The 25,267-nt window shown below is 33.9% G+C and overlaps 4 protein-coding genes and 1 long non-coding RNA gene across 6 annotated transcripts; 2 read left to right on the top strand and 3 right to left on the bottom strand.

The window, feature by feature from the left end:
• Positions 1 to 463: 463 nt before the first annotated feature.
• On the top strand, positions 464 to 4,902 carry LOC105964165 (two-component response regulator ORR24). Its single transcript, XM_012988681.2, has 6 exons — positions 464 to 1,300; positions 2,362 to 2,514; positions 2,623 to 3,006; positions 3,296 to 3,372; positions 3,468 to 4,439; positions 4,536 to 4,902. The coding sequence occupies exons 1-6, from the start codon at positions 1,174 to 1,176 to the stop codon at positions 4,605 to 4,607; spliced, it is 1,785 nt and encodes a 594-aa protein (XP_012844135.2). The 5' UTR covers positions 464 to 1,173; the 3' UTR covers positions 4,608 to 4,902.
• A 377-nt stretch (positions 4,903 to 5,279) lies between these two features.
• Positions 5,280 to 6,933, bottom strand: LOC105964191 (uncharacterized). Its single transcript, XM_012988717.2, has 3 exons — positions 6,531 to 6,933; positions 5,749 to 5,772; positions 5,280 to 5,655 (listed from the first exon to the last, which is right to left on the bottom strand). Exons 1-3 carry the CDS (start codon positions 6,709 to 6,711, stop codon positions 5,354 to 5,356), a joined length of 507 nt encoding a protein of 168 aa, XP_012844171.2. The 5' UTR covers positions 6,712 to 6,933; the 3' UTR covers positions 5,280 to 5,353.
• Positions 6,934 to 7,617: 684 nt separating this feature from the next.
• LOC148766765 (uncharacterized) lies at positions 7,618 to 9,264 on the bottom strand. Of its 2 annotated transcripts, XR_016034435.1 has the most exons (3): positions 9,123 to 9,263; positions 8,511 to 8,584; positions 7,618 to 8,054 (listed from the first exon to the last, which is right to left on the bottom strand). It is a non-coding gene; the product is annotated as an uncharacterized LOC148766765 (long non-coding RNA). The 2 variants fall into 2 exon arrangements; XR_016034434.1 differs by lacking the exon at positions 8,511 to 8,584 and having other exon boundaries at positions 9,123 to 9,264.
• A 1,374-nt stretch (positions 9,265 to 10,638) lies between these two features.
• Positions 10,639 to 13,674, top strand: YKT61 (SNARE-like superfamily protein). The gene is made up of 6 exons (XM_012988679.2): positions 10,639 to 11,109; positions 11,709 to 11,806; positions 11,916 to 12,020; positions 12,130 to 12,195; positions 12,874 to 12,960; positions 13,341 to 13,674. The coding sequence occupies exons 1-6, from the start codon at positions 10,914 to 10,916 to the stop codon at positions 13,389 to 13,391; spliced, it is 603 nt and encodes a 200-aa protein (XP_012844133.1). The 5' UTR covers positions 10,639 to 10,913; the 3' UTR covers positions 13,392 to 13,674.
• A 127-nt stretch (positions 13,675 to 13,801) lies between these two features.
• TIL (temperature-induced lipocalin) lies at positions 13,802 to 15,358 on the bottom strand. Its single transcript, XM_012988680.2, has 2 exons — positions 14,854 to 15,358; positions 13,802 to 14,260 (listed from the first exon to the last, which is right to left on the bottom strand). The coding sequence occupies exons 1-2, from the start codon at positions 15,223 to 15,225 to the stop codon at positions 14,075 to 14,077; spliced, it is 558 nt and encodes a 185-aa protein (XP_012844134.2). The 5' UTR covers positions 15,226 to 15,358; the 3' UTR covers positions 13,802 to 14,074.
• Between the last annotated feature and the right edge of the window lie 9,909 nt (positions 15,359 to 25,267).

The following is a 25,267-nucleotide window of genomic DNA, read 5'->3' as shown; positions in this document are numbered from 1 at the left end:
ACCTTTATCGAATGTAGTATATAAATAACCCGTGTAGTATAGGAATTTGGATGGGGGCATAAAAGTCAATTTATCAAAATAGATGACACAATTAATTAGCATCTATCCATATTCAACACAGGGGTAATTTTGCATTGCTGGATATGCTTATTCAAAATGGAAAATCGGAACATAATTAGCATTTAAATCCTAAATTTATTACCAAGATTCCAAATGACTAGATTATTCTATAAAGTAAAAAAATTAAGTCTATACGAAAATGTCTAAATTACCCCTCGACTAAATTACCATAATTTCAATTTTCAACAAAGCAATATCATTATTAAGGGGCATTATCGAAATTTCCAATCCAACCATTTAATTTTTCCCCAAAACCTTCAAAATTCAAATTAAGGTTTAAAAATACACAAAACGTGTGGAAAATGGTTCACAAATAAAGGGTAGAGATTCTCAGACTGGGCTAGGGTGTACCTTAACTTCCAGTGGGCATTACCCACACTGGATCGTGCCCCAAAGTCTTCTGTTTCTAAATTTGCATGGTTTTGTATTCCATGTAAGAGAGAGAGAAGAGAGAGAAAGAAGAGAGAGAGAGAGAGAGTGGAAAAAGGTTGATAGGAGCAGAGACTATAGACAAAGGCAACCAATATATTATTCCATAAAAGCTCAATTGTTCACATCCATTGCACAAATGCGTATACATATTGTGTATCTATATATCGGATACGCTCAGCTTTAATATATAATATATACACCTTCTTTTCAATCTCAAATCAAAGGGAAAAAGAAAGCAAAAGACAAAACCAAATCTGCACGCAGAGAGAGAGAGAGAGAGTAGAGAGAGAAACTGATACGATTTGGTGTTGGTGTTTTGTTGGGTTGAAACCACTCACTGTGCTCTGGCCATCATCGTCATTGTCCACTCCTTTTTCTCTCTCACGCACTGACGGTGTATTGTGTGTTTCGTTGTGATTTTCTCTCTCCTTTATCTGAGTCAAATTCTTCACTTATTGAAACTAAAAGGAGAGCTTTTTATTTTTTCTTTTTCCTGCATCTGGGTTTTTTTTTTTGGTGAAGTGTTCGAGAAAGTGACTTTGTTGTTAAAAAGACTCGATTATTTTGTCTTTGATCTCTACTTTTTTATCTGGGTTTCTTGAATTTTGTGCTGCCAAAAAAATGACGGTGGAGGAGATCAGGGGCGACGGCGATAATTTTCCGGTGGGTCTGCGTGTTCTCGCCGTTGACGATGATCCAATTTGCTTGAAGTTATTGGAGACTCTGCTCAGAAAATGCCAGTACCATGGTCTGTTTCTCTCTCTCACACAGTTTTGGATTCTGTTTTTAATTTTCAGTAATTTCTTTGATTGATATTTTTTTGTTCTCAGTATGACTGCAAACTGTTTGATCAATTGCCTTTGATATATGATACTGGTTGTTGTGATTTTTCATCCCTTTGTTTTATTTTTCCTCTTATTTTTGGAATTTTTCCTGATTTTTTGAATTTTAGATATATTAATTTAGTAATTACTTCGAATGTTGCAACTTGCAAGCCCTAGGTTGTAGATTTTGTCGATCCAATTCCGATTTTTTTTAATTTCGATTTGGTCTTTTAATTGAATTCTTGCAGCCTTATGTTGTGCCTAGGAAACTTAATAGGATTTTCTTGAAAATAATTCTATATGAAAGATGAAACTTTTATACCCTCAAAATAGCTACAACACTAGCAATGCAAAATGTATACACAATAACTTTTATACCCTCGAGTTGCATGTTGATCGAACGATTTTGAGCTAAGGGTTTCAAACCTGTAATTGGCAACGTTTTTCGATTCCCTACCTTCAAAATTTTGGCAAATTCTTTCGATTTATAGTGGTGGATTCGGAATTTGCTCTATATGGAGATCGAAATCCGCTCGAGAATGCGTATGAAAGGCTCATGTTGATTGTAATCGTAGATTTTATTACTGTTTTTGGATGTGCACGTGTGTGAGCCGATGTGTATGTTAGTGTGTAGTGCATGTATAAATACGTATGTAATCGTAATCTACGGTTACCATTCGATAATTTTGGAGCTTCTACGTGCGTATAAAGCATTAAAACAATTAAGAACGATTCCACAAGATTAATAAAGTCTTACAGTTGCAATTAATGCGAATCCTTTCGTATGCCTTCTCGATGATATAAATATCGTATATACGCCCGTTATTGCTAAAATTGCCTATGTTTGGTCTATTTCGATACATTATCCGTTTCAAATAGTCCCCGTTATTTATTTGTTTTCCTAAATGCATTATTAACCTAGGTTGCGATTTTTTATTCTTTTGATCAATATAAAAGAGTTAATGAATATTTATTCTATCCACAGTCACTACAACAAGTCAGGCAAGAATGGCTTTGAAGATGTTAAGAGAAAACAAAGACCGATTTGACCTCGTGATAAGTGATGTCCACATGCCCGACATGGACGGTTTCAAGCTTCTAGAATACGTCGGTCTCGAGATGGATCTACCTGTTATCAGTAAGCCCATATTCTTCTTTTTTTTTTCTTTTTTTTTTTTTCTATTTTTAATGGAACAAGATTTCTTGATTCTTGAATTTTGTTTCGATGCTTTGTTATTTATTGCAGTGTTGTCGGCAAATGGTGACCCGAAACTAGTAATGAAAGGAGTCACGCACGGTGCGTGTGATTATTTGGTCAAACCAGTCAGAATCGAAGAACTGAGGAACATATGGCAACATGTGCTGAGGAGAAAAAAATGCGACAACAAAAACCCGAAAAAATCGAGCGGTCAAGTCAAATCTCATCAGGCCAATGGAGAAGGTCTTGGATCTCCGACAGGAAATGCAGATCAAAACGGGAAATTTAACAGAAAGAGAAAAGAAGATGAAGACGAGAGTGAAGATAATGAAAATGACGAAGACCCTTCGACTCAGAAGAAGCCTCGTGTTGTTTGGTCTATTGAGCTTCACAGGAAGTTTGTTGGAGCTGTTAATCAGTTGGGAATCGAAAGTGAGTTCTTCTAATAAACTCGAGCTTTTATTATTGCATTCAGCATCCCTATGATTCAATATTGTCTGGAAACGCCCCCCCCCCCCCCCCCCTAAAAAATGACCATTTATGGGGGTTGTGTGTTAAAAAATCCATTACAAGGGTCTTTTTGCTAATATTGATAACACGAGGAGTTTTTTTTAGCAATTCGATATATCACAGCTGTACTAAAGACGATTAACTCTTTTATTTTCATCTAATTACGGAGACCGTTACAGTAACAAATCTTGTCTTTTTTTTCCGAATGCAGAGGCTGTTCCGAAGAGGATTCTTGACCTGATGAATGTTGACGGGCTTACCCGCGAAAACGTGGCCAGCCATCTCCAGGCACTGATTTTATTTTCGTTTTTTTTTCGTATAAATTTTATTTTACTTTGATCTTAAAAACGCAACTCTTTTAACTTTTTTTTTGACTATTGCAGAAATATAGGCTTTATCTGAAGAGAATTAGTTCAGCTGCATCACAGCAAGCACACATGGCAGCTGCATTCGGTGTTAAAGATTCGCCTTTTATGCATCACATGGGTTCACTAGACGGGCTTGGAGATTTTCGAACTTTATCCAGTGCAAGACTGCCAAACGTGGTCTTATCTCCCTACACTACTACTACAAACGCAATGCTAGGCAGACTTAACAGCCCCTCTGCTAATGTGAGCCTCCGTAATCTTTCTCCATCTGTGGGCCCACTCCAGCCTAGTCAAGCTCAAAACTTGAGCAGCTCAATTGCTTCGCTTAACAAAATGAATTTCGGAACTCAAAACACGAGTTTGTTCCAAGGAATCCCCTCGCATTTGGAGCAGAATGCTACTAATAATAATAGTAAGGGCATTTTGGGAACTTCGAATTTTAATGCTATCGACGAGTTATTAAATGGGGCCTCTTTTAATCCGGAGCCGTTCGATGCTAGTGGTGCGTTTGGTTCTTCGAATCCGTTGCTTTCTTCTACCGAGTCTTTTCACAGTCAGTTACCTCTGGTCAACGGCTCGAGAAGAAATGATGCTTCTTTGAACGGTGCTTATTTAAACACTGATTTTTCTTCGGGGGTGGGTTTAGTGGGTGGTGAAGTACATAACATGAATTATGCTAATAATATTTTTGGTTCGTTGAATTCTTCGAATATTTCTGGGAATGGTATAGTGTCCCGCTTGGGGAGGAGTTTGGGGCAGAATAACGCGATTTCGAACCAGAGGATGGATGGGTTTGTTAATGGCAGATCGAGTGTTAGTGGTGGTTCGAATCTGTTGCAGCAGAATGAAATTGAAAAGCCCGTTAATGAATTGAGACAGAGGTCCAATGAAGATAGTTTCGTTTTGGAGGAAACGAGGTTGAACGCTGGATTTGTTCCTCAAAGTTACGATTCTTTGGATGAATTGGTCAATGCTATGATCAAACGGGTACGGTTTTTTTTTTATTCGTTTTGTTACCTCTCTCCTGTTTTTTTTTTTTTCGAAAAATTCATTTTTGTTTTTGGTGTTTTTGTTGATGTGTAGGAACAAAATGAAACGGTGTCGAATTGTGAGTTTCAGTTTGATGATGATTACGCTTTCGGAAACGGTATATGACATCAGCGAACGAAGAATTGGGTTTCTTTCTTCATCAGAACTGTATCTATATGTGTAGTCTTTGAATATCTTGGTAGTATGGTTGAACTTATTTATGTTAGCTTTCCTTTTTTTTTCTTTTTTTTTTTTTTTTTTTTTTTTTTTTTCAGATTTTCGTTGCAATTCAATAAGATGTAGTCGAGGATTTTAATTCTACTTTTACTTGTTTTTCATCGAATTTTCTTAGGGGTGGGAGTTGTAACGGTATTTCCGAATTTCGCCGATTAATATCCGAATATTTCCGATTTTGGAACAATATTTTTCATTCTGAATTCTGAAAGATCTGATTTCCAATTATTTTGGAACGGAATTGGAGTAAATACTAGATTCCAAATTCCCATCCGATTTTAATATCCAAAAAAATCGATCTTTGTTAAGAAGATTACACTTTAAAAATCAGTATTATTATCTATTTTATAATCTAGGTGACTAGCTGGAAATTCCAAATTCTGCCGATTTCAATCCGAAAATTTCCATCTTTGGAACAAATTTTTCACATTCCAATCTCTGAAAATTCGATTTCCGGTTTGCGATTTTCACTTCCGGAAAAAAAAAAAACTTATTTTATTTTTTCGAAAGTGTTAACTCCACCCCTAAATTTTCTCATCTGTAACCGGATTCGAATTCTAAAAATTGGACAGAAAAATAAAATAAAATAAAAAATCAATTATTGTTCGATAATTTGAAATACAGAGCATCGGAATGTTTTAATTACTTTCCCAACCGAGTAGCCTAGCTTTTCGTTCCCAAAGCAAAGTTAATTTCTTCTCCTTACTGAGAAGTGTCTCGGCTCGTTCACGAGCTCCTTCGCACGTTTCCGTAGCAGCATTGCATTTCTCGGCTTCTCTCTGATACTGCGTAGCTACTCTTTTAGCTTCTCTCAAGTTGATGTTCATATGTTGCGAGTGCTCTTTCCCTACAGTTCCTTGCAGTCTTATCTCTTCCGACAATAAATCCACAAATTGCTTCTCCATCTCTTCCTTTAAATCAGGGTCATCTTTTCCACATTCTGTCAAATTTTTCGAAATCATTTGAGATTGTAATTAACTTTTTCAATCGAAACTTGATATCATTCAGACAACAAATATCGACTTGTTTTTACCTGTAATAGTGAGATTAGCCAACCCTGCAGAAAAAAATAACCGGAAACTGTCAAAATCGGGTTTTCGAAATCTTTGGAAGGCCGTATTGAACAGCAATTATATCTTTTTAATTTAAAAAGAAACAATTGTAAATAAATTACAGAAAAAAAATATATATGCCATAGAATCATAATTATGAACCTAGGAAGGGAGATGACATAACCAAAAATTGTGAAAAATAGATATACTAATTTTATTGAATAATAATAAACCCACTGCTATTAAATAATAGTCGTTTTTCACTTTTGCATAACTATCAAGAATTTCAGTAAATGTTTCTTGATTTTAGGAAAAACATATATTAAAAAGACTAAAATAACATTGATCGTTTAATCTAAAGTGACAAGTAATATAGAGAGAAAAAGATTCTCTAAAGTGACGGTTAATGTGAAACGGACGGAATATTTAATAGTTTGACTAAACTTATTTTGAACAACTGATAAGCTATTACATCTAATAAGCTATGATAAGCTATTACATCTGATAAGCTGTTTTAATAGTGTTTTAATAGCTGATAAGCTGCTAGGCTCGGGTTGAATCTTGCCAACCTAACATCATTAACTCATGCTATTTAAGAATTGAAGCAAATCAAGACTAGGGTTCATCCATCATAAATTGCCTAAAAATTAAAACCAGAAACAATAGAATCTAAAAATCAGAATGTGGCATATAATCTTTTGAACAAAAGAAAAAAAAAAAAAAGAAAAAAAGAAAGAAGGTGAAGAACAAGGTAGGGGCATACCAGGAATAACCTGAAGAATGGATTTGGGAGGGGTACAATGGCAACTGCAGGGAGTACAAGCAGATGAAACCCCTCTCAATTTCAAACCATTGTTGCTCAATTTATAGTACAAAGCAGGCCCAGATACGCACAGTGCTGAGAACACTGCAAATATTACCAAGCACCACTTCAACCAACTCATCTTTCTTTCTCTCTCTTCTCTCTCTCCTCTCTCTATCTCTTGTTTCTTAACACTTGTTATTTGTTAATGCGGTAAATAAGAAATCGAAGGGATGTTTGTTTTGCCCATTTGTTTAGTTAATTAAGCAGCTACTGTTAATTACTAATTAGTGTGTGATTATGGAACAATTAACGAGATGGATCCACCCTGTTTTCCACCTCCAACAGTGATGTTCCGAAAATCGATGCATGAGAATAATTGTTTATTAATATTAAATGTGACCCGACCCATTTTGGTTATATTCCAACTTTACCCTCGTAAGATATCTTCTCTTAATTTTGTAATTCAATTTTATTTTTATTTATTCTAGAAATATTTTATTATTTTAGAACAATATAGTTTTGATTTTTGTTTTCTTTTCAATTTTCTGGATTCGAAATTCCGTTTTTATTTTGGGGCTATATGACAAACACCCCTCATTCCATTTTGACTTCATGATAAATCCATTTTTTAATCCAAAATTTGACATAAATCCTTCCAAGCTCAATTATCCAAAATGCCCCTAATATACTCTCTCTCTCAAATTACTCCCACAAATCTCACGTTACGTCATTTAGTTTTTTTCTTTTTCATTCTTTCTTTTCGAATTTTTTCAAAAAAAAATATGGTTTTTTTAATTTCAATTTTTTTAAAAAAAATATAATTGTAATTTTATTTAATTTTTTTATTTTTTCACCGGGTTTAAAAAATATAATTTTAACTCCCTATTTATTTACTTATTTTCTGCTTTTTATTCAAATTTTTTTAAATAACTTTTTTTTCCACCAAGATTACGAAAATTAAAATTCACTATATACTTATCGAAAACCACTATAAATTTTTGAAAACCACTATAAAATTACCATAAAATTCACTGTGAAATTAACATAGTCCCCAACAAACTTATCAAAATCCACTAAAAACATACGTAATCCATTACGAAGGAACGTAATTCACTACAATTAACACAACTCAAAAAATAACAACAAATAAAGTCGCAAATCCACTATTCAAAACATAAATCCACTATTTTGTCCACGGAAAAGTGCAACACCACCAACCCCAAAAAGGCCCGCACGACGTCATTCCGGGAGATATACTACGGCAACACCACCACTTCAGTGTCATTCACGCACGACCAAAACACGGGTTCAATTAAAACACCTCTCCCGTGGAACTCACAGCGGTGCCACATGTTTCCAGCCAAGTCTCCAGTCTCCTTAGTGGCCTCTGCAACCTTTTTCCCCCGTTTACACAAAACATCCTTAACCTGGTCGCATTATCTAACATCCCTCCCCACCGACATCGCTCCGCCTGTCAAGAAACTATAACAAAGAAAAAGAAATCAAAGACATGTCAATTCAATCCATTCAAAATATCCCTTTTCAAAGCAACTTAAAATCCACTCAAATGTTATCGAAATCCACTATATGGTTATGAAAATCCACTATAAAGTTATCGAAATCCACTATATAGTTATTTAAATCCACTATATGGTTATGAAAATCCACTATAAAGTTATCGAAATCCACTATATAGTTATCGAAATCCACTATATAGTTATCGAAATCCACTATATAGTTTTGAAATCCATTTATTGAAATCCACTACAAAGTTATCGAAATTCACTATAAAGTTATCGAAATCCACTATATAGTTTCGAAATCCATTTATTGAAATCCACTACAAAATTATCAAAATCCTGTAGAAAATTAACTTACTCCCCAACCAAATTTACGTAATCAACTATGTAACTATCAAAATCCACTATTAAACTATACCAAATTTATTAATCATGTAGTAGATTACGATGCCAACAATATATATTCGTTCGACGAGTGTGTGTAACCAAGACCTGCATACCGGCAAAAATATATCAATTTTTCGTCCACAAGAGTTACATAATTGTTTTTTAAATTATAAATCAAGAGACGTAAATATGAATCACAATAACATTTTTATTATTGATAAAATCCCACGGCATATCAAGTCAAAGATCACCAAAAACTCATTTCAAAACTTAATTGCTTTATTGTTTGTGAGAGAGGGAGAGATATTTCAGAATAAATATAGAAGGAAAAAAAAGAACAGTACAATAACCGTCCATTATTTCTTCACAAATTGCCAATTAAATTGTTTCTTTTTTCCTATTCATTATATATTCATTCTTTCCCAATTTAACTTCAGATTGTAAAAAAAAAATTAACAAATAATTATATAAATTATTTAAACAATCAAACAATAAAACATCAATCAAATCCAACATATCCCTTCTCAAGATAAAATAAAAAATCTAAATCCAACCCTATGGCTTAATTGAACCAAATACATAAAAGAAAACAAAAGAACAAATTGATAATCATTGACCCTAAAAAGAATCTAACAATCGTTACCTTCTTATTATGTTGTGTAACGGTGAGAGAAGACTAATATTGCTGGGATTTGACAAAAGAAATACGAAAGGGATCTATGAGTTGTGGATATCGTCTTCTACAGCCAAATCCATCTGCAAATAATAAAAATGTTATTTTTCTTCTTTTTCTTTTTTTCTCTTCACCGCTCACCCCTGCAAATTGCAGCGCTGGAGGCGAAACGATTATAAGAGAATTTTTGCAGGGGTGAGCGGTGAAGAGAAAAAAAGAAAAAGAAGCGAGAAAGAGAAAGAGATCGTGAAGAGAAAAAGAAGCGAAAAGAGAATTTGCAGGGGTGAGGCAGAAAAGTGAAGAGAGAAAACGAAAGATAAAAAGAAGATCGTGGAATGAATATAGGGTGAAGGGTATAATGGTATTAAAATAATTAAATTATATTATTTATGGTGATTAATAATTTTTTGGACTTTTCTTAAAAAGAGAAAAAAAATATGGACTCACCTTAATTGGACAATGCATATGAGGGAGTTTTGTCAAATAATCCCTTTTATTTTTTCCTAAAACTATATTTATAATATCAATATAATATTATATACTTCCTCAATTCCAACTAGAATTTTTCTGATTTAGAACAATTTAAATTTTTCGCATTCGAATTCCGATTTAAATTTTAAAAAATCCATTTTCCTAAAACTGTATTTATAATATCAATATTATTATATATCTGACATGAAAAAAAAATTGCAATTTTAGAATCCTGTCCATTTTGATTAGAAGATTTTCGATTTTAGAACATGTTTCTTCATTCCAGTTTTCGAATGAGATTGAAATTAGTTTTTTAATTATAAACTTTAAAAAAAAAAGAAAAAAAAAAAAGAATTTGTAAAAGTGTTAAATTGTATTGGGGGAATTGCTTTTTGCGGTTTGAAAATTGCTATTTGCAGTTTTTGACAAAACCCCCCAAAAAACATTTTATTTCACTAAAACCCCAAAACTTTCCAAAAAAATCCAAAAACCCCCCCAAAACGCCTAAAAGCTCAACTTGGGCGCCCATTTATGCAGTGCACGCCCAAGTTGGGCGTGCAAGCTGCATTTGGGCGCCCGAGTTGGGCGTCCAGTGCAAAAATATTTTTTTTTTTTTTTTTTTTTTTTTTTTAAATTGTCGAACTCCCAAGATGGGCGCCCAAGGCGTGTACGAAATTGGTTCCGTAATCGACCTACCCAATGCATAATACACATAAAAGAGTCGAAATTACATCAAAAAATCGAAGTCCAACCCTTCTTCAAGCTTGATTTCGAATTTTCGAATTTTTTTTTCTTTTTTTTGCTATTTGCAGTTTTGGGGGGTTTTTTGATATTTTTAAAAGTTTTGGGGGGTTTTGTTAAAAACCGCGAATAGCAATTTTGTGACCGCAAATAGCATTTTCTATTGGATCCTATTTCTAGCTATACTTGAGGGACGAAAACATTGCATATAATTGTTTGGGGGGTGAATGCATCATTAGATAAAATTAAGGGGCTTAGATGTATTTTACAAATTGCGGTCCTTTCAAAGAACGCTACCGCAGGGCATCAGATCCATCAATCCACACTTTTTTCCCATTCGAAAGCATAAACAATAAAAAAATCCAACAAATATATATTTCTATATATATATTTATATATATACGCACACATTCATATATTATATCCCAATATTTCCAATCATTGTTGGGTTTTTGTATTTAATTTTCTTCTTCTAATTTTCGTTTACTAGCACAGAACACAATCCTCTTATTTACTGCTAATTTTGTGGTTTATTGTTAAAAAAAAAAGATGGTGAAGATCACGGCGTTGATGGTGCTGAAATGCAATTCGGAGGGTTCGGATCCGGTTATATTAGCCAACGCATCAGATCTCAGCAGCTTCGGGTTTTTTCAACGGCCCAGCGTTAAGGAATTCATTGTTTTCGTGGGTCGGACCGTAGCTAAACGGACCCCGCCCGGCCAGCGTCAGTCCGTACAGCACGAAGGTATGCTCCGATTTGATTATTTCAATTCTCTCCTGTTATACGATTGATTTTGATTTATGCGGTTTTCAGTTTTCATTCTTCAATTTGTTTTTTGCTGATTTTAATTTTGATTACTTGATTTTGGGAGTTCTGTTGTTATTCTGTTTTGGGGATTAATGAGTTGTGAATTTTGTTTTTGGCGTTCTAATTTTGTTGATTTTCTTATTTTTTATCTGCTTCAGTTGTTATGATAATTATGTTTATGTGTGTTAAGAAGTAGGTAATTTCAGCTTGCTTTATGATCGGTGGTGTTTCGTTGTTGGTTGATTTATTTATTAGGATTTAGGTCTATTTGATTATCTAGTTCATATATAAACTGTACAATGGAGGTTTATGTTCGGAACTTGGTATCTAGATTCTGTTTAAGTTCATTGGTGGTGATTGTATTTGATCGAATTTGATTTACTTAATTGAGAAATTTTACTTCAATTGGATGAGTAACAAATTGACGTGCACCGGTGTATGTAAGACAGTCCATTCTGTTTTTACAAATGTATCCGATATGTCCGTAAGAAGTTTGCCAAATTTTTGAAATTTTCTTTTTTTCATTGGTAAATCAGAGTACAAAGTTCATTCTTACAATCGAAATGGCTTGTGCGCGTTGGGTTTTATGGACGATCACTATCCTGTCCGAAGTGCATTCTCATTGTTCAACCAGGTATTTTCTATTTTCTATTTTCGTTGGTGGGAGTTTTTTTTTTTTTTTTTTTTTTTTCTTTCTTAGACTGATTATTGAGTTGCAATAAAATGTAAAAATTGTTTGGCAGGTATTGGATGAATATCTCAAGAACTTTGGTGATTCGTGGAAAACTGTGCAAGCTGATAATGCTCAACAATGGCCCTATCTGAGTGAGGCATTGACCAAATTTCAGGTATTTATTTAAGTCTTCCTTCGCTCTTTTACGAGAATCGAGACTGGTAGTACTTTGACATTATATTTATCGCATATTTTCTCAACTTCTTTGCCACGTAAATGTTTAGGACCCTGCTGAAGCTGACAAGCTGTTGAAAATTCAGAGAGAGTTGGATGAAACTAAAATTATTCTTGTAAGTACCCTTCTCCCGTTATATTGTTAACTGGCATTTTACATCAGATGTGTTATGAGGATTTTTATTTGGGTATGCATTTTCGAGTCCAAGTAAATAATAAAAAGTCGAAAATTTCTTCTATGCGATTCCATGCTGATTTTTCCTAGCTTGTGACGTTTGAGGTAATTTCTTGCAAGGATTTTTCTTAGAAACTATTGTTCAGAAGTTGGTATTTTACTGATCGGAAGATATCCAAACATGGATATTCCCGAATCTGTATATATTCATCTTTTCACAATTCTACTTGGACTTGAAAATGGTATCATCTGCGTTAATCACTCAAGATGTAGGGCTTATTTTGCTACTTCTGACGATATAGCTCTCGTCTCTCGTGAAGACCAAAGGCCATTGCATGTATAGTCGGTATAGGATTTCAGAATCGATTTCCTGAATATTCAGCCACTTGCCTTTTTTTTTTTTGCAAAATGTTTAGAAGATTGAGTTGTGAATGTTTCAATAGTCACCCACCAAATTTAGTCGCGGTAAATCGATATTTACAAGCTGATACAAATTATACCAGCAACGACTTTTTTATTTATTAATCTCTCCCTTTCTTCTCTCGTTTCCTCTCTAACCTTGTTGTTAACATGTAAATACAATTTTTTTTTCAATAAATACATTTGTTCATTGTCTCAGCACAAGACTATCGACAGTGTTCTAGAGCGAGGTGAGAAGCTAGACAGTTTGGTTGATAAGAGTTCAGATCTCAGCGCAGCTTCTCAGGTTAGTTATCCATACATATTTTACCTGATAGTATCTTCAGTTTTTTAGCTTCTCTTTTATTTGAACTTTCACTTGAAGGATACACCATATAAACCGACAAACCGTTTTACCGTTTCTCCTAATCATATATCCTGGTTTGTGATTCAATAATCCGACTTGTACTAGAAGTGATAATTTTGTTAATATTTCCTCTCAACTGACAAGAAGTTTGTTCGCTCGGTTATGGGCCGTTGAAGCTTGAGATCAATGAATATCTAACTTATAATTGAAAGAAAATATGTGCGATTAGTTATCTACAGCTTGAAATACAACGAAAGTACCTGCATATGTTCGTTTTACCATTGCTGATAATAAACCTTTTCTTGAAATTTTTGAAACAGATGTTTTACAAGCAGGCGAAGAAAACTAATCAATGTTGTACGATCTTGTAAATGCTTCTATCGGAAGAAGGGGGCTATGGCTATCTCATATATGTATGGTTTAAGTTGCTGTTGATGAATATGAAGTTCGACAGATTGTTTATATCACTTAAAATACGGTTGTGAAGCTGAAATCTTTTGCTTTTTTCCTCTTTTCATCTTTGTTTCACGTTGAGAAAAGGGAGAATCGTGTTCACAAATTTCGGTGGTAATGTTGATACGATGCTATTTCAGTATGATTTTAAGAGCTTTTTAGTCAAGCTTATTATATGGCAATTGTTATTTAATTGAACAATCGACAAGTACGTGTATTTATCCAGTACAGGTTTAACTCTACCCGTACGTTTATGTGTGTAATTGTGCGTAAGATCAAATTGTGGTGTATAAATTTGGATCATTTCACACTTGAAACTCTCGGTACATACATAAAATATACAACTAATAATTGAAAACAAATTATATTACAAGCCCTGAACCTCGGAAATCTTGGATCTTATATACAGAGCAACACTACACATACAATGAAAGCGTCATAGAATCGAAAACACACGGAATCTTCATCAACATAGATTCACAAAACAAAACACAGATATTCGGACTAGAAAAACATCAAAACATATGCCCCACTTATTCATCTAAACATGATAAAATCCCAAGATTGATCGTACTCGTATTAATAACAACAATGTAGCTTACTATTTCCCAAGAATCGATTTGATCCACCAAACTCCTTTAGTGTCTTTCGGTGCACTCTCACTCTCCGGTGGAGTTTCCGATTGCTCTGTTTTCTGCAGTTTGCTGACGTCATATCCCTCTTCTTTGGCCTTCTCCACTAGCTGATTGTATATCTCCTCATCCAGCCGAGGCTGCCTGCTTAAAATCTGCAAAACAAAATAAAAAAAATCAAACCAATAAAATCGCACACTAAGATCTCATTTCGTAGCAACAAAAACGATGATCACGTAAATCACGCCGCCCTTTAACAAACAAATCAATTTCTTTAGCCTTCGAAAAATTTAAGGCCGCTCGATACCAAATGATTCACCCACTAACATCTTGAGCTTTTAAGCTTTTAGACGAAGGGGTCACTCAACGTATCCAACATACGGTTAGCACACTAACTATTAAACGGCCCAACTCGAAATTTTGAAAATACAAAAGGAATATTTTCCTTCATCTATTGAGGAACTAATTATAGATTGAACCACTAGCAGTTAAACCTCTACAAATTATTATACTCCGTACTAGAGAAATTTTATTAATTTCTAACGAATTATTTAATTATCGAATTAATAATCTAACACCGAAGAAATTATTATTGAAGTGATGGAATATTTAAATTATCGAGGTATATAACTAAGTAGGGCCAATCAAATTGAATAGTTTTATTAGTATATCCTATGATTGTAGCATCAATTATGAGTAATGACACAGAATTAAAGATAATTAGAAAAATAATTAATAAAAAAGATACCCAAAGATATTTTCTGGTGGGCTGACCAACGAGAGCATACTGATAATCATCATCAATGTGAAGAACCCAGTAGTCTCCGGTGACCGGAATAATCGGCAGAAAAGGCGGCACGTAGAATTTGACTTTAAGCTTAGCCTCGTCGCTATTTGGGTCAACCTTATAAGCGGAGCCTTCGATGAAACCCCTCTTACCGTCGGAAAAAGTCTCGTTCAAAACGTGTACGGTGCCGTCGGGGTTGAGTGTGTAGGTGGCCCGGGTGTCGGCGCCGCTCTTGGGCTGAAACCTAGATGGGAACGAAGCTATCTCGTACCATCTTCCCATGTACCTCTCCACATCCAAACACTTCACCACTTCCATCGCTTTCTTCGCCATTTTTTTATTTTTTATTTAATGTACTGTGTGTGTGTGTGTGTGTTCTGTTCGAAGGGATTCAAGTCCTTTTGTAAGGGTTTCTCTTGATAAGGAGAGTTTGTTTTTCGAGGAAGGTATAGTCAAATTGGGGATTAGGGTATACGTGGCAGGTTGGCAGCCTTACGTTTGTTGTCTATGGGATTCTTGAATTACGAGAATGTTCGAGAACATATTTTTGCTAAATTAATTATGGTTTAATTGTAAGGTAAATAGTTACAAGTTTTGCAGGTAATTCCCTTTTGCTCGCAATACTAACACATACCCTTATAATTTATACCCTGTAGTTTATGAGATAGTTTTCTTTAGTTTTTCGGTCGATGTCAAGGTAATTCTTTTGCATACCACCCCTTTTGCTTGTAATATCATCACATAACCCGCTTGTGGTTTATGGGTAATTTCTCTTTGTTTTTTCGTCTATTTCAAACGTATGACTATCCCTTTGAAGTTTGACACACACAATTAAGTTTAACGGAAAAACTAACAAAACCTACCACAACGAAGTCATCTACAAAAGTTTGCACCATACGGGTTTCATTGCTTTTTACGGTTAATTATAAAAAAACGGTAGATCATAGCTTCTATAAAACTAGCTAGGTGTAATTACACCCAAAAAAAATTTAATTTTAAGAAATTAATCGTGTATTCTCTTAGGTTTGATACTAGCTAACATGAGGATTAGTGTTTTCTTAATTTGTTTACATAGTTTTAGTTTTATTCTTGATCAATAGTTGAGTAAAGTAAATTAAATTACTCCCTCTTAAATTAAATGTAATCACAGAAAGACCTCTCGTATTTTAAAAATATTACAAAACCCTCTTTTAACTAAACGTTACAATTTTAACTCATTAACCAACATTGTATCTATTGTTTGTCGATGTGGTCAAATATAGTTTAAACAAAAATCACTTTAATTCTTCTTCCAATAATCCAATTAGCTCACGAGAACTAATAAAATATTAAACAAATAAATAGGTGGGATGATACGTGCGTCGCACACGTGTTATGCTCCAACAATCGAGAAAAATAGAGATAGTTTTGTAAATACATACAGAATGATTAAGAAGTAAGTAATCTACCTCTAATAATGATTAAGTTACTTATATGCATGATTAATTCGATAGTGGTCTGAAGTCAACAAACAAATTAAAGTAATCTTTAATTACAATTTTCTCTTCATTTTGTTTATATTAATTTCATCATTGGTATTAACTTTTTTGCCCCTCTTTTTTTCATTTATTTCAACACGCCGGTGCATAATCCGATTTTGTAAACGGGTCAAGTTATTAACAAGCCGGTGCATGATCCGATTTTGTAAACGGGTCAAGTTATTAACAAGCCGGTGCATGATCCGATTTTGTAAACGGGTCAAGTTATTAACAAGGAATCGAAGAAATGTTTCTGCATTTATTAGGTTATAATAATAATTCATCAAAACCAATTTCAGATTGAGGAACAAATTGTATAGTAAATATATATATAAAATATAATTTTGACAAAAGAATAACAATATAAAAATTAAATCAGATTAAATGTTTTTTTTCCAATTTGAAATTTTAAAAAATTAAAATAAATAAATAAATAAAATAAAATGAGGCTCAGATCTGATTGAAGGTCGGAGAAGAGAAACGCCACCACGCCATGGCTGCAAACAACCGGTTGCATACAAGACCGAAAGAGAGAGAGAAACAAAACCCCTCCCTCAGATCTCATACGCCATCCGGGTTGCCCCGCCAAGATACGGGTCGGTTTTCACCATTCTCCGGATCTACAAAAAAAGCTCAGAAAAAATAAACGGAGAAATATCATCACAGCCTCATCGATTAAGGTTCCGTTTGGATGAAAGGAACTGATACTGAACAAGCATTGAATCTCTCTCTTTCTCTCTCTCTCTGTTTCTCTGTTGTTGAATCTGTGTGTGTGTGTTTTGGCGTGTGGATAAATTACAGATCCACAGCTTTTTGTATATATATATATATTTATTTATTTGTTAAGGGTTGTTGAATTTTTCTGACTGAGGAAGAAATCATAGGTTAGAGAGAGAAGGGGCAACAACCCTTTGAAGAAATCCCACTGATTCTTCTCTCTCTACCTCATTCTTTTTTTCTGAGCTTTTTTTTTCACCTTCAGTAATGGTGGAGAGAGAGGTATTTGGTATTTATACTGGCGTTTTTCCCTTTTTGCCCTCAGTTTGACTTCTCTTTTGCTGCATTTCCATCTAATACGCGAGGGTGTCCTTGGTATAGTGGATTACTAAGTACGACATTAAATAGTTGGGTCCAATATCACATCAATCCTGGGCTTTTAAATTCAGTATTATTTTTTAGTCCTATGTAAATATAGAATAGAATATCGATTAAAAATATTTATTTTTTTTTCATTAAAATTAAAATTTGACCTACCATTTAACAAAAATAAAATTAATAATTGAACTGCTGAAAAAATATTTATTTTTCATAGTATTTTTCGCATGATTTTAATTTCTTCAACTCCGATTCAATATATACTGTTATACCTTTTTTGTTTTAAAGTTGTTTTCCTTATTTGCCCCTCGTTTGACCCTGGTTTTACGGGCCTGGGGAACATAAGAGTTACTGAGTGGCCGGCAGAAGTGGGGCAGAAAATCGAAAACCTCAATAGAGGGCAATGTTTGTCATTTGTGTGTTCTTGTGCACTGAGGGTGTTCTGGTAATTTAACATGTCATTCTTGATTCCTTTATTTCCACCTGAACTATTGACATTTTCACAATTTCGCCCTTCAACTAGAAAGTTGAACAATAAACACCCTTCAACTGAGGGTGTTCTGGTAATTTTCTCCTTTATTTTTTATTTTTTATTTGAATGAAAAAAGTATTCAAATTATCATTGGTATAAACATTCATTTTCATTGGTATCAAAATACTGTTGTCTCTAAATTAGATCTTGTTGATCTTTGATGCAGATCAGCAAATATTATATAGAATAATAACAAAATAGAAATTAAATAATAAAATCAAAGAAATCCAAATTTGAGAAAATAAAAATAAAAGAAAAGGAGAAAATGTAACCGAGGCTCAGATCTAGGGTTGGGATCAGGCAACGGAGGAATTAAACCACGCCATGGCTGCATAACCATCGGTTGCATCCGAAATTCGGATGCCATCCGGGTCGCCCCGCCAAGATACGGGTTAATCAGCCCGATTGCCCGACCCATCCAGCTCAGAAGAATCAATGTACAATCAAATCATCACAGCCCCTTTCCTTCCCATATTGATAGATAGATAGATACAGATATAGATAAATCTAGAGAGAGAGAGAGAGAGCATATATATATAGTTTAGAGGGGTGTTTTTGCAAAAGCTTATCATCAGTATCTGCTTTCTTCAGCACTGAAAAGGGCTGTTGGTTTTTTTTTTCAATGAAATGAAAGAAATCATTGGATTTACAGAGAGGGGCAACCACCCCTTTAGAAATCCCAATTCTCTCTGCAAACCCTAATTTTTTTCTCTTCTGAGCGTTTTTCTTTCATGAAAAATTCCAAGGTATTATTACCAGGTATATATATTATATACAAAACCGAATTGTCATATTTGCCCCTGCTCTTTCAACCAATTTGAAGGACATAATTGGTATTTCCAAAAAAAGGAAATTGTAATTGAATTTGAGGCTCAGATCTGTAATTAGGGCAGGAGAATCCGGCCACGCCATGGCTGCAAACAAAACCACCGGTTGCAAGTAAAATGCCATCCGGGCTGCCCCGCCAAGATACGGGCCGGGCTCAGAGGAATTGTTGAATAAAATAATCATCACAGCCATTTTCAACTCCGACAACAACAGCAACAGCAACAGAGACTGTACCAGATTTTAAAAAAAGAAAGAAAAAAAAGAAAAAGATGACTGATTCAGTCAGAGCGCGTGCTGTGCAGACGAAGATTGTATCTATCGTATATCTATCTCTATCTGGACAAACACACACACATTAAAGGGCTGTTTGGATGGATAATTTTGAAAAATCATGGGGGGGGGGGAGAGGAAGGGGTAACCACCCTTGAGAAACTCCATAACCTCCCTCTACCACTTCACTTCTTTTTCCTCTGCGCCTCTATTCCTCAAACTGTACCCTTTTCACCCTTTTTAATGTAATTGGGGGTAGTTTTGTCAATTTACACAAGTCTTTTAAGGGCTCGTTTGGTGGGTGTTACTATATCTATTACCCAATATTTATGGATTTTCTGTAATATTGTATCGAAATATTTTCAAACGAAATTGTCTTGATGTACACAATTGAATTAATCACGAACAAATTTAATTGAATTTACTCTTGGTATCTATATTTTATTATTAACTAGCTTTTTTTTTTTTTTCTCCGTGCGATTTACGGAATATTATTTGAAAAGTGAAATAAAAATAATGAATTTAAACATAATAAAAAAATAGTACATAGTAAAATTTAATGATATAGTATTATTCATAATGTATATAATATTAGTTTTTTTAAATATTGCATATTAAGATTTATAATCAAAATATATAGATTAAGATTTGAAAAATCAAATTTCTATCTTTATCACTTAATATTTGAGATATATTAATGAAAAATAGGAGATTGATAATTATTGAAAATTATAGTAAAAAAATTAGTAGAAAAATATATTAAAATTAAATAATTACATAAACATCGTTGAGTTGTCTAGTGTTGCCCATCATTTTTCCACTTAAATCAAACTTTATTTGGTTTTCCAGTAAATTATTTTGTTTACTAATTATTTCATTTTTTGGGTGGTTTTCCAATTAATTATTTCATACTTTGGGTTTTCTAATTTTGTACTCAACAATTAATTAGTTCTTCATTCATTTTACAAGTCCATTTCGGTATTTATGTTTCGAGTGCTGGTCAAAATTGATATTTTCCGTGATTTTCTTGAGCAAAATTAAGAATAAAATAAAATAAAATAAATAATAATTAAAATAATAAAAGTGAGGCTCAGATCTGTGGGTTAGTGGTCTAAGCAAAAGAGACAGGGATCACGCCATGGCTGCAAAACCATCGGTTGCATCTGGTTATTACCCAGAAGCCATCCGGGTCGCCCCGCCAAGATACGGATCTATTTGTCCGATTGCCAGATCCATTATAGCTCAGAAGAAGAATCCAGAATCGTCATCACAGCCCCGAGTGTGTGTTTGTGTGTGAGAGAGAGAGAGAGAGAGAGAGAGATAGAGATAGAGGCGCCGCATATCAGATTGATGTATCAAAAAATAAATAAATAAATAAATAAAATTTGTGAAGGATTGTTGATTTTGTGTGTGGAATGAGAAATCACAGGCTTAAGAGAGAAGGGGCAACAATCCTTTGAAGAAATCCCTCTTTTCTTCTTCCCTCTTTGCCTCATTCTTCTCTTCTGAGCTTTTTTTTTTTTCAAATCTGTATTAATGGGGTATTTGCTATTTATACTGGCTTTCTTCCCTTTTTGCCCTCACTTCCACTGCTCTTTTGATGCGAGGGTATCCTGGTAACAAGTATGATTATTTTCGCTACACTGTTTTTGTATAATACGGTGTCGTAATGGATCCCGTTGGGAGTAACTTTGATTATTTTTCGAGGGTATTTTTGTCAATTCATATACCATGATTTAAGGGCTCGTTTGGTGTAGTTGTTCAATCATATTTAATTATTATCGAACTTTAATAATTAAATTTGACATTTTTTTATGAGGAATTACTAAATTTTAATTGAATACAACACAAATGTGAGCTAGGTTTCTGTATAAAATTGAGTAACACATAATTTCTCAATTTACGAAATTGAAGGAATTCAAAAGGCTCAGATCTGTGTACGAGATCGGGCAAAAGGCCGAATCCGCCATGGCTGCAAAAAAGACCCGGTTGCATGCGAGATGCCGTCCGGGTTGCCCCGCCAAGATACGGATCGGATATCCGAATCGCCCGATCCAATTTGCTCTGCGGATACTTATCATCATCACAGCCTTCTCACGAATCCAGCAAATTCATACATACATACATAATTATAATTTACCCTAAAAATAATAATAATAACAGAGAGGGACGAATAAGCAAAATTCCCCTAAATAAAGGGGCTGTTGGTTAAATAAGTGAAATCATGGGCAAAGCAGAGAGGGGCAACCACCCCTTGAAGAAAATCCCTTTTTATCCTCTCTGTGCCTCATTCGTTGAGCTTCAATTGTACTGGTAACATTTCGCAGCTATTTTCTTCTATTTATATATGGGGAAAGGCCAAAGGGTTTTTTTCTGCTTTGTGGTCTTTTACGATTTTGTCCCTCGTTTTTTTAAATTAAATAATTGTCAGAATGGAAATATAATTAAACACAATTTTATTTTAAATCATAATTTTTTTTTAAAATCAGAGTACAGATTCCATTTAATATAATGAACAATCAGTGATAAGTTTTTTTTTCACTTAATTACCACTAACCTTTTGTAATTAGAAGTATGTTGTATTTTATTAGCAGAAAGTAATCTTTGAATTTGTTTTTAAATTTTAATATAAATTTTGTCAACTTAATAGTTAATATATTCATTAAATAATTTTATGAAGAAATAAAAAAAAAAAAAAAAAAAAAAAATTGAGGCTCAGATCTGGAAAAACAGCAGGCAAGGAGAGAGACACCGCCATGGCTGCAAAACCCAGATCCATAACTCGGGTTCGCCCCGCCAAGATACGGGTCGGATCTATCTCCATTGCCCGACCCAACTCGAAGAAAATTCATCGTCACAGCCTACACAGTACAGAAGGTCGCCGGTTCGAACCAAAAAAAAAAAAAACAGAGTGATGTCAGCCATTGCTGTAGTTGTTGTTATTGATGGTGATGATGATGATGACGTCAGCAGATGATCAGATAGTTTCATGTATCACCATGAAACTAAACAGATCGATCCGTTTGACCGAATTCTCTCTGCAAAACACACAGAGATCCGACCCGGAACAACTGTTGGTTTTGCAGATAGAATAAAAAAGAAGGGTTGTTGACTTTTTGAAGCTGAAATCATAGGCGAAGAAGAAATGAGCAACCACCCTTAGAAACAATCATCTCTCTCTCTTCGCCTCATTCATGAGTTGGGGTTTTCTCATTTTCATTTTCAGATCTGAAATTTCTGTGCGTGTGTTGAGCTATATTTTGGTTTTTCACCCCCGAAGGGCAGTTTGGTCATTCAGCATATATAATAGGGTGGTGATATACGCAGGCCAAATTAAACATTTAGGCACTTTTTTACCATGATTTTTTACCTTTTTACCATAACTATTTACCTTTTGTACTATTCCTACCCAATTAAAAATAAAAAAAAAAAAAAAAAAATTAATTTTTTGTGCTCGTGCAAAAACACACGAGCATTTCAACAGTGCTCATCTGATTTCACACGAGCACTGTTGAAATGCTCGCATGTTTTTGCACGAGCATCTTATAATTCTATAAAAAAAATTATATAAAAAAAAAAAAAAAAAATTTAATCTGCTCGTGTAAAAACACACGAGTGGTTGCAAAGTGCTCGTGTGATTTCACACGAGCACTTTGCAACCACTCGTGTGTTTTTACACGAGCAATTAAAAAAAAAATAATAATAAAAAGGCCTACTCGTGTGGATTTACACGAGCACAGTGGATGCGCTCGTGTAAATTCACACGAGCAGGCCAACGTGTGATTTTTTTTCGTTTTTTTTTTCCGGATTCGTAATCTACATAACAAGAGGATCGTAAAAACGTAAAAATTATCTCCGATCTGTTGACGATTTGCACGGGCTTTGCGAAAGAAAATCGAAAGGTTGAGAGAGTTTTTGAGTTTTTTTACTTTTTGTTTTTTGAAGAATGGTAAAAAATGTGCCTGAATGTTTAATTTTGGCCTGCACAAATCATTTCAGTATATAATATAGGGTAAATATATGGTCAAATACAAAAAACCACTCATGTTTGGGTAATTACAACCATCTCCATCAACTATAAATCTTGTTAGACGTACACTCTTGCAGTGTTAAATTTAGTGGAATTTTCTAAATTATGTGGAATATTTTCAGTTTTGTACCCGATTTATCCCATTCGTGCTCCACATTTTGAAGCAAGATGATCATAAAATGTGTTTTTTGGCTTGTATATATTAGATTGTGGTGCATCATAAAGTGCATTTTTTGCACAAAATGAGTACAAACTAGTGAACATTCCACGGAATCTGGAAGATTTTGTTGACATTGACACCGTAAAATATTCATAATTGATGAGTAGTTATAATTATCCAAACATGAGGAGTTTTTTTTTTTTAATTTAATCATAGGTCGGATTGTTGTAATTTACTGCAGTGTTTTTCACAATACGGTGTCGTTGGCTTTGCTGGGTCCAGTTGGAAAGCACAAACTTGAAATGGGCTGACAGTTATTATGTACCACGTTAAATAATTGGGTCCAATATGATATCAATCTTGGGCTTAAATTCAGTATTATTTTTTAGTCCTATAGGCAGATTAAAATCGAATACCGATTAAAAATAGGGGGTGCTAAATCCTGTACTAAGAGTTACTAAATCCCGCATATAAATAAAAAATATTTTCTCTCTACCAAAAATATTCTCTCTCTACTAAATATTTTCTCTGACTTCTCTCTAACTTTTTCTAGGGTTTTCCACACAAAAAGTTACTAAATCCCGCACATAAAAAAAATATTTTCTCTATACACAAAAAATATTTTCTCTCTATGCTCTATTTTTTCGACTTCTCTCCAACTTTTTTCTAGGGTTTTCAAAATACTAAGAAGTCGTCAAAAGTCGTTTTTTGTTACGTAATAATCATCAACTAATGAGTTCAATACCTTCTAACGACAATCCACTTAAACCTGATGTAAGATTTTAATTTTTTTGCCAAAAAATCGTCATACTCAGAGGGCAGACAACTTGGAAGACGAAACAGATAGCGCGCACATGTTGGGCGCGCAGTACACTGTATTCGCGTCCAATGTGGGCGCCGTCTTTGATGTGTCCGCTTCTACTTTAGATGCGATCCGATGTTGTGTTTTTTTTTTTTTGTTATAATTTTTTTTTCAGGATAATAGGGAAGTTGATTATTCTGAATATTTTTTAGGAGTGCAATTGTTTAATTGTAGAGCCGATTTAATACAGTGAGCGAGAGACACAGCTGAAAGCCATGGCATTAAGCTAAGTATAGGTCATACTTTTTGTGATAGAGTATACGTCACCTGTAATCGGTATGGAAAAAAGTATGTGAAACGGAAGAATAGAGGTGTAGAAAGTACAAAATGTACTGACACGAAAAAAAGGTAATTGTGATTTCCAGCTGAAGGTGACTCTACAAGCAGATGATAAATGAGAACTCTCTATAGTTTACGGGAAGCATAATCATCCTCCGACTTCGAAGCATGGTCTTTATAAGCAGTATGAAGTTACCGAGATGTTGACGAGAAGTCACGTGAAGCCTAAGAAGATTTTAAACTATCTTTGACGTGAAGATCCAAATATTACCACTTCGTTGAAATACATTTATAATGCAAGACTCAAATCAAAATTAAATTAATGGGCAGAAAGACAGTTATTCAACATTTGATGCAGGGTATTGATTAGAGCAACTATATACAACGACACCGCGCCGATTCAATGACGAATGAGGTTATTGACTTGGTGTTTGTTGATCCTCGAATTCCTGATATGCTGAAGTTGTTCCCGTATGTCCTACTCATCGATGAGGCATCTGTAAAAAAAACAATTACAAAACATATTTATTAAACATTAAAAAAAAACATTTAACATAAATTAAGCATTTATTAAGTATTTGAAAGTTATTTAATATTTATTAAACAAGTCTAAATATTTATTCAATATTTATTAAATATTTTTTAATTATTAAATATTTATTGAACATGTATTCAATATTTTAAATTTCTAATTATATAATTCTAAAATATTTTTAACATTTATTCAGTATTTATAAAGTATTAAAATTTTATTAATTATTAAATATTTATTAAAAAATTAATAAATAATTGAATTGATATG

The sequence above is a fragment of the Erythranthe guttata genome, chromosome 11, assembly GCF_056151865.1.
Source record: "Erythranthe guttata isolate IM_541 chromosome 11, IM_541, whole genome shotgun sequence".
Classification (NCBI taxonomy): domain Eukaryota; kingdom Viridiplantae; phylum Streptophyta; class Magnoliopsida; order Lamiales; family Phrymaceae; genus Erythranthe; species Erythranthe guttata.
This window is presented reverse-complemented; position numbering and strand designations above follow the sequence as displayed.